Source organism: Neoarius graeffei, chromosome 19, assembly GCF_027579695.1.
Source record: "Neoarius graeffei isolate fNeoGra1 chromosome 19, fNeoGra1.pri, whole genome shotgun sequence".
In the NCBI taxonomy this organism is placed as follows: Eukaryota; Metazoa; Chordata; class Actinopteri; order Siluriformes; family Ariidae; genus Neoarius; species Neoarius graeffei.
In genome coordinates, this window is record NC_083587.1 from 45,333,220 (window position 1) to 45,342,986 (window position 9,767).

The following is a 9,767-nucleotide window of genomic DNA, read 5'->3' on the forward strand; positions in this document are numbered from 1 at the left end:
CACGGTGCTAAGGGGAGACACGTCATTACGTCGCTGTATACGTCAGTTACGTCGCTACGTTTGCATAAACCTTGGCGCGAATATCGAAGCAAAAACAACACGGAAGAAGCAGCAACAACAATAATAATAATGGATGACTTCGCGTTTGTACAGCTGCTGCTTCTCATCGCTTAAAAATGGCGATCTTTCGCGGTCTTGTTATTGTTGTTGGTCTTAACAACTCCGCCCCCTCCCGCTGACGTAAGCGGTTCTTTCCTCTGGCCCAGCAGAGAGTTGGTGCTAGCCTGGAACCGGTTTTTCTGGCCCCAGAGCCAGTTCTTTGTCAGTGGAAACAGAAAACCCGGTTCCAAACTAAGCACTGGCCCCGAACCAGCCCTGGAACTGCTTTGGTGGAAAAGGGGCATCAGAGCCCCGACCGTTCCCAAGCACATCAGACAGTGTCAGTAATACCGTACAGTGCTCGGTAAAAAACACCAAAGTGAAAGTGCTGTCAGTCGGCAAGCGACTAAAGCACTCCGTGTTTCAGGTGGCGTGGCATGTTGAGTCCCCGTGACGAACGTATGATGAAAAACGCAGCATCGTTCTGTGTTCGGCTTCTAAATTGACAGGAAATTCGAATTCCTTCACTGGTGGTTGTTCCGAGAGTCTTCTCGATTCTGTTCAATTGTAAATCAAGTTTTTTGTTGAAGTAAAGGGAGTCCTGATATCTCTTTAGAATAATTCCATGCTAAAATAACCTTAAGTAAGCTCAAACTAAAGAGGGTTATTTTAGTTTGATGGTGTACAGGGCGCCCAAAATCAAATCTTTCTTATTAGAGTCTGGAGTGGAGCCCAAATTTTATATGTAATGGAGAGGCCAAGCTGTGTCTGTACAAATATTTGATTTGTGCCAGTTTGGTTGGTATAAACCTGTATTAAAGGAGAACTGAAGCCAAATTTTTTTTATTATCAAAATTCTATTTATCTCCTTTTATTAAATACAGGAATGCATTTTTGATCGCTATTCTGTTGCTGCTATAGCAAGTTATGAGTGTTTGAAATGCGCTCTGTAATATATCAGTCCATATGTCAAAGCAATGGCCGTAAACGAGATTCGCTGAGACCTGTGCGAGACATCGTAGGACGGAAGTAAAACGTACAGCGGAAATCAAAGCGACCAACATCTGACAACGTTGTCAAAAGACGCGCGCGCCCTCTTTCGAATGCTGACGTAATCAAGCCGGAAGTTTTGTTTGTTTTGATAGCAATCAGGAAAGTTTGAAAAAAAGTAGTCAGTAATCGTCATTTAAACTCGTTTTTGTGCAAGATTTCGTTTGGAAAACAGTTTTCAAAATGGCGGCACTGACACCTGGCTGACGCTTCACGTTTCGAAGTCTCGCACAAGTCTCGTGAAGATCGCACGGATAAGCGACGCCTGCCGTGGACCGAACGAACTAAATTCAACATGGCTAAAAACCGAATAGGCCGATAAGTATAATATTTAATTGCAATTAGCTACCAGTATGAGTCACGATATAAGGTTACTAAAACCGAAAACGTAATTGAAATAACACGTTAATTAAGAAATAAAGCAAGTTTAAAAATGACTTCAGTTCTCCTTTAAGTCCACTTTGATAAGTCGGTAACTAAGAAAAAATTCAGACTAAGTGAAGAAAAAGTGAAGAATACTTCTTCGACTTGATTTTTCAAGGAAAAAAGTGGAGAATATTTTTCAGAACCCAGGAGGAACCCTGATGTTTACGTTTAATTTTAATGAAATTTAAAGAATAAAACAGTACAGTGGTATAAATTTGCACTTCTCTCCCCAACCATGAACATATAATCACAGTCTGGGATGTAGATTTGTTTAACGTTTTTCGAAATCCTACATGATTTGGTGTCATTTCCTAGTGTCTCACACATTGAAAATCATACTTAAAGGCTTGTCTTATAACCGTTTAATTTTATTAGTTACCTGATAGAACTCGTAATAGCACTTAACATGCCGAAGAAGAAGAAGTGTCGCTTTCAGAAGTGTTGAAAGAATTTCAAACCCTTTTCTCTGCAATGCTGTTGTTTTCCTAGTGCGCTAAGTGCAAAGACGCTTTCAACGGCACACCGATCAATGGCCGTCAGTGCTACCGGCAGTTCAATGTGGACAACGAGTGCTGCTTTGACCCGACATCACAGACCAACTGCTTCCACGAGCCGAATATCCGCAATCTGCCGATGGGACGCACGGTGTTTTTTGCGGCGCAGCCCAAGTTCACTAATGTGGACATTCGCGTCACGATCGATGTCACTTTCGGCGAGGTGGAGGTGTATGTGTCGAATTCCCATGACACTTTCATCGTGGATGTCGACCGCCAGACAGGTATACACACTATTAAAATCGCGGACGATCTTGCCTCCGTGCCCATCACTCGGGGAGACAAAGAGGTCCCTTTAGCGCTGTCACCGTTAAAAGTGAACGCAAATTCGTCTTCCTCTGCCATTCTTGGTCTGCACGCTAAACCACACAGTACGGAACGGGAAGTGCGTGAAGAGCGAGCAGAGGGCCTCATTACGTACATCACAGTCTGGAAGCCACAGACGGTGCTGATTGTGCGTGGTGTGCGTGATCGTGTTGTCATCACCTTTCCACATGAAGTGCACTCGCTCAAATCCAGCCGCTTCTTCATCGCGCTGCGTGGTGTTGGTACAGAAAGCCATGGTGGAGAGTCGCAAGGCCTGCTTTTCCTGCGCCAGGACCAGGCGCACATAGACCTCTTTGTTTTCTTCTCCGTCTTCTTTTCCTGCTTCTTCCTCTTCCTGTCTGTGTGCGTGCTGCTCTGGAAGGTCAAGCAGTTCCTGGATTTCAGGCGTGAACAGCGGCGTCACATTCAAGAGATGACCAAGATGGCTTCGCGCCCCTTTGCCAAGCTCACCGTCTACTTGGAGCCTGATGAGCCGCAGCTCATCTATTTGCCGTCAGCTGGAGGAGGAAGCGCCGTCTCACTGGCGCATGTTAGGACAGGCAAAATAGGTGGCATGGTCAGTCGAGGAAGACCTGGAGTTCCGTCCTACAAGCATGATCCTGGTGTGACTCGCCACCATCACCACTACCCTGCCCTCGGCGGAGGTAACAGCGGGCAGCACCTTTCCTTGCATTACTTGAATACGCATCAATATGTTCCCAGCTCTGCCACCAATCCAACATCACACCATCACCACCACCATCCAGCTTCGCACAGCAGCTACCAGCAGTTCTGCCGCTCTGACCCCTTCCTCTCACAGCTCTTGGGCTTCTCCTACTCCTCCTTCAAGGTGGGACCCATCACCCTGGAGCCCACTGACGATGGTATGGCAGGAGTTGCCACTGTCCTTTTCCAGCTGCCTGGCGGTATCCTGGCACCTAACCGAGCCTGTCTGGGCTCTGCCCTGGTCACCCTGAGACAGAACCTGCAGGAATACTGTGGGCACGGGGGAGCAGGCACACATCCGGGGGTTGGCGTTGGCAGAAAGGGCATCCTGGGCCACCAACACCTTACCACAATGGCCATGTGAAGAGCAGGAGGAAAGGTGGGAGAGCGAGCAATGGGCAGATGGGAATTTCAAGTGGGGGATGGCTAAATTAATACCATGTATAAGAGAACGGAGCAGCAGGATGGACAGTTTCTGAAATCTCAGAAGTGAACGTTCTTGAAAGGTCCAAGCTACTTGAAGAATGCCTGTGGGTGTTTTATAAGAGATGTATTTATTGAAACAGTGGAACAGGTTATGCGGAATAGATGTTTATTCTTGTACATATACATTCTTAAGTATTAAGCATCTTTAATGATTTATCTTCTGCCCTTTGTGGAAAGCTTCCTGTGAGCTTGGCGGCTGCATTTAGGAAATGCACTACATGTTTTGTTGCTGCAGCCTCCCTTTGTCCTATATACACCATGAAGAAGTTGAAGTGACGCACCCTGTCACAGACAAAGACTTTGGATTGACGTTCTCACTGTGTTATTGACCATTGAGAATGACTGCCTGGTTACAGAAGCAAAATGTGCTTTAAAACTCTGACAATCTGAACTGCCATTTACAAGAAGATCATTGCAGCTGGTTCAACTGAATTAGAAAAAAAAAACGACTATCTCCTAAAATGGGGCAGTTGGGTCTGAAACGAATGAAATATTTAATCAACAGACAATTTACTCTGAATAGATTCAAATGAACAGAAACAATGGTTTAAGGCTGCAGCTCTGTTGAATAGTGAGCCATGTGGTTAGTTTTACACATATTTATCCTGGCAAAAATTGCATTTTAGCGTTTCCGCAGTTTTCCCACTCATGGTATTTAAACAGTTTGTTGCGATAATCATTTTGCTTTGTGTTTTTAGCAGATTTTGGCTTCTAATTGTAATGGGATTTATGTTGACTGGTGCGCTATAATAAGTCATGACCTACAAATGAAGGTAGCACCTGCTAGCTGGTCAATGCTCCAATGGTCAATGTTAGAGTGTACAGTAATGGACATGCTTTAATATTTAATACTATTTAAGAAATGGTCGATGCAATCACGCATTTTAATCCAGCTAGATTTTGTTTACTGAACAGTATTTATTTCTAATGGTTTAATAATTGTCAGAAAAGGGCTTCTTACTGGAAAGTATTGAATTAAATCCAAATTGTATTCTGCAGCTTAATGGAATGAACAATACAATGAAAAACGTTAAGATCAGGACAAGACTTTGTCAGTATTTCCTTTGTTTGAAGTTTGTGTGACTTTTTCTAGAAGTTCAGAAATATCCTAGCTTAAAGACATTGAATCGAGTAGTTGAGGTTATTGTGCGTGTGGAGGTTTGCATATTCTCCACATGGGTTCCCGCTCACTATCCAAAAACATTGGTGACACTAAATTCGCCCTAGCTGTGAATTATTTGTTTGTGTGTGATGTCCTGCAATGGACTGGCATTCCATCCAGGGTTAGTCTCTGACGTGTTTCTGGGATATGCTCCGGATTCATGGTGACCCTGACTGGGATAAAGCGGTTACTGTTAACGAATGAATGAATGTTTAATGATGAAAAGCTGTACACTCATATATAACTGTGTTGCACCTTGTAAAAATGCCTCAAGAACCTCAAGCAGCAACAGCCTGGGCTGACGATTCAATTCCAATGTCAAAATATAACTGTCCTGGATTTATTTTGGTGCTGTAATAAAAAAAAAAAGTATGTAGAAGGAGTTGAAGACCAAAACCTGTACAGATGTCTCGAAATATGTGGATGCTATGTATTCTGCTCATGCATTCTGTGTATATACCAGTTTGACCCTATTAAACTTTAACTAATAGTGGTTAATCTTGTAATGTTGAGCTTGATTTATTTTTAAGTTTCAGAAATTTTGCATGAAGTTGCATGTTCATGTGCATGGTGGTGCAGTGCTTAGCACTGTCTCCTCGTAGCAAGAAGGTTCCGGGTTCAAATCTCGCAGCTGATGGGGGGCCTTTCTGTGTGGAGTTTGCATGTTCTCCCCATGTCTGTGTGGGCTTCCTCCCACTTCAGAGGTAAAAAACTGGTGAACTTGTACAACACTCTGGATAAGAGTGTCTGCTAAATGCCTCTAATGTGATATTATGGAATCATCAAACAACTGAGACAGAAGTTTCAGCAATGCAACACTACTTCTCCCAGTCAGAACCTGGTTTATCTTCCTCAGACAGCAGAACCCAAAGCAAACAAGACTTTGGCATGTCTAATGTTTGGGGGATTGCAGTCGGTTGTCATAAGCACAGTTATTTAAATATTTTTCACAATACTATTGCTATTGTTAAAAAATAATCGAAGTTGAAATAAACTGAAATAAATTTGAATATTTTCAGTATACCAAAGATACTGTACACCCTAATGATGTCCTGCTTTGGCCGATTTCCAACGATGCAACCTGAGCTGTCATAACCGCATTCCCACAATGCAATGTGTTTATTTCATTTTCAAAATAAAAGCTTGAACTTGGTGGCAAAGAGGGTAACGGAGGCCATAATCCTAAATGTCAAGAGCCTGGCTATAATGCATTGTGTGTTTTCTTCTAATTTCTTTTAATGCATTTAACAAAAAAAGTATTAATTAATTTTTGTCAACAAGTGAACACTGGTCAGTAATAGTAGTCTGCTTTTTAAAAATGTGTCATAGTAGCTATGTCACTTGGTTATCTATATCTTTCATCATTTCATCATCATTCAGCCACAAGAGTATTAATGAGATCAAGCACTGTTGTGGGGTGAGGAGGCCTGGGGCGCAATTGGCACTCCAGTTTATTGCAAAGGTGTTCAGTGATGCTAAGGTCAGGCCTCTGTGCAGGCCAGCTGAGTTCTTCCACACCAACCTTGGCAAACTATGTCTTCATGCACAGGGGCATTGTTATGCTGGAACATATTGAGGTATTTCACCTGACGTCACAGGGTCACGTGACGCCCCGGTGTCCGCCATTTTGAAGGTCAGGCTAGCTAATGTCAACAACATAGTAGCTAGTATGTTACTGTAGCAATGTTTACGTTCAGTTATTTGGATGACTGTTAAAACCTTTCAGTCTCAAGTTTTTCCTTTACTGTATTTACTAGTTTACTGTAATTATGATCCGGCAGCTATTTACACCGGATCCAGTGTAAATAGCTGCCGGATCATAATTACAGTAAACTAGTAAATACAGTAAAGGAAAAACTTGAGACTGAAAGGTTTTAACAGTCATCCAAATGACTGAACGTAAACATTGCTACAGTAACATACTAGCTACTATGTTGTTGACATTAGCTAGTGCTAACAGCTAGCTGCTAGTACACTGCTACAACACAGACACCGACCCTAATAATACAGTTCTTGGTCATTGCCTGGTAACAGCAAATTTATAACGGGCCATGTCTCAACAGACTAAGAAGTTATTTCAATGACATTTAATAACATTTTGTTTATCCTGAGGACCGAAAGTAAATGAAAATGTGAACAAACCTTAGCTGTAATAAGATGGCGACCACCGGCTCCAGGGACGACCCGCTGATGTAGGCATGTTACCCAGCCTGACAAAATATTTGTAGGCATCCAAACTCTTATACGCTTTCAGATCAATACCTGTGTATGGCGATGGGTTTTTAACGACATAGGTATACAGATCATGTGGGCCGAAGTCAGGTAAAGATGAGGGCTTCGTGTACTTCCGTACGTCAGTGAACAATCCTGGTGGAAGCAGGTAAACGTTGTTCTCCAAGCCTGCTAACCTCAATTTTTGCAAATACCTCTCCCTCTGCTCGCCCTGTAAATGCCCTACGTCGCTGGATAGTGAAGGTGTTTTCTGCATCTCGCTCCTTTTTCTTTTGTTTTTCGTTTGTCGCCTTCCTCGCATTCAAACTGATTCGAGCCGTGACGTCCAAAATGGCAGCCTAACGATGCATCACATGACTTGGTCACGTGGGTGAAAAACCTTAATTTGGGTCCCTTAGATCCAGTGAAGGGAAATTGTAATGCTACAGCATACAAAGACATCCTATATAATTGGGTGGCAACAGTTGGTGGGGTGGTGGTCATTTGTCCATAAACTTTTGGCCATACCTAAATAACATGAATATATGAATGTGCAAAATACAACTGTGCCCTTGACAAGACATCTTAATATGTAGATCAACAAAGATGGTCTACCAGTTTAGTTTGACCAGTTTAGCTTGATATTTGTCAACTGGTAGTTGGTCAGACCAAGCTGAATTTGCCACTAAACTAGTCTTGTAACTCAGACACTTAATACTGTGTTACGCGGTTTCATATGGAAGTGCACTGCGTTTACAAAAGGAAAAAAAAATTAGACACCTTACATTGTAATTCTGAGTTTCTATCTCATCATTACAAGAAATGATCTAATAATTATGAGAAAAGATCTTGTAATAAGATCGGGATCTCAAAAGGAATTATGAGAAAAGTTAAGGGAGCCGAGTTATCGATAGGCTACAGGCAATTAGCTAATGATGGCATTATTGCATTTAATCTGTTTTTATTTCCATCTCGGTTTCAGACACTGGGAAAGATTAATGTTACATAATGTGGATGGCATTAATATTAGTATAGGGTTGTTTTACAATCCTATTAGTATAGGGTTGTTTTACAAAGAAAAAGTGCTTTTTTGACCACAGGTAGCTCCAAAAGGGATGCACTTAAATCATTCTTTATACCATAAAACAAATATTTGGTTCCATATCATTGGAAACATAGTTAAGTTTTAATGTTGAATGTCAGTAAGTTTTCAGACTATTTTGATCAAATTAGTATGCAATTGTGTCAAAAAAATGTCCTCTCAGACAGCTAATTTTTCAATATAAAATAACATCTAAAATGGTTATTTTCATCCTAAAATGTGGTCAAGATATTGACACATAAATATTAGAGACAACTAACACAAAGCTTACAGCCTTATATTTAAAAGCACTACGGAAGTAGTGGATTCTGAATTGTCAAAAAAAATGTCCTCTCCGAGAATCATTTCATTTGTTTCTCCCATCTTATAGCAGATTACACAAAACTACCATACACATGTCAAAAAATTACCTAAAATCTGTTCTTTAACTTGTCCTTCACTTAAAAACTGGTACAAGAACCAGTTTGAATCAATTTGAATTTTGGACCCCTGTGACACAAACTTTGTACCTTGATTGTAAAACAACCCTATATCAAGTTGAACCCAAACGGGAAATGCACAGCTGTCCTATCACACAGCTAACCTATCTCATATTAGCTGTGTTCAGAAACAATTTTGCTAGCATAAAAAAAACTCAATCATTTACTGAAAAATTCTCATCTTTGTAGGTTGGAAAATACTGTATATACATCCACAGCGGTAACATTTTCACTCAAATATAAACCAAACACTTGGTACTTCTCAAGACCCCCCATATAATCAAGAGACCCTGATCCACCGATCTCTGTGTCAAAAAAGTTGGGACAGGGGCACGTTTACCACTGTGTTGCATCACCTCTACTTTTAACACCACTCTGTAAACGTTTGGGAACTGAGGAGAACAATTGCTGTAGTTTTGAAAGAGAAAAGTTGTCCCATTCTTGCCTGATATACAATTTCAGTTGCTCAACAGTTCGGGGTCTCCTTTGTTGTATTTTGCGCTTCATAATGCACCAAATGTTTTAAATGGGAGACAGGTCTGTACTGCAGCAGACCAGTTTAGCACCCAGACTCTTTTACTACACAGCCATGCAGTTTTAATATGTGCAGAAAGTGGTTTGGCATTGTCTTGCTGAAAGAAGGAAGGCCTTCCCTGAGAAAGATTTTGTCTTTATTGCTCTGAAACATGTATATATCCATCCATCCATTATCTGTAGCCACTTATCCTGTTCTACAGGGTCGCAGGCAAGCTGGAGCCTATCCCAGCTGACTATGAGCGAGAGGCGGGGTATACCCTGGACAAGTCGCCAGGTCATCACAGGGCTGACACAGAGACAAACAACCATTCACACTCACCGTCAATTTAGAGCCACCAATTAGCCTAACCTGCATATCTTTGGACTGGAGGGGAAACCGGAGGAAACCCATGCAGACACGGAGAGAACATGCAAACTCTACACAGAAAGGCCCTCGCCAGCCACTGGGCTCGAACCAGGACCTTTTTTGCTGTGAGGTGACAGCGCTAACCACTCCACCACCCATGTGTATATATCATTCAGCATTAATGATGCCTTTCCAGATGTACAAACTACCCATGTCATGTGCACTAATGCACCCTCATACCATAATACATAAATGTTATTTACCAGCTGGGAGGTCCGTAGGG

The 9,767-nt window shown here is 41.9% G+C and overlaps 1 protein-coding gene across 2 annotated transcripts in view; it reads left to right on the plus strand.

The window, feature by feature from the left end:
* Positions 1–5,302, plus strand: part of megf8 (multiple EGF-like-domains 8) — a 146,594-nt gene extending 141,292 nt beyond the window's left edge. For both annotated transcript variants that reach the window (XM_060900158.1, XM_060900159.1), the window contains one exon: positions 2,065–5,302. In XM_060900158.1, coding sequence (XP_060756141.1) covers positions 2,065–3,525 — 1,461 coding nt within the window. In that variant the 3' untranslated portion in view covers positions 3,526–5,302. The remainder of the gene's footprint in view (positions 1–2,064) is intronic.
* The last annotated feature ends 4,465 nt before the right edge of the window (positions 5,303–9,767 follow it).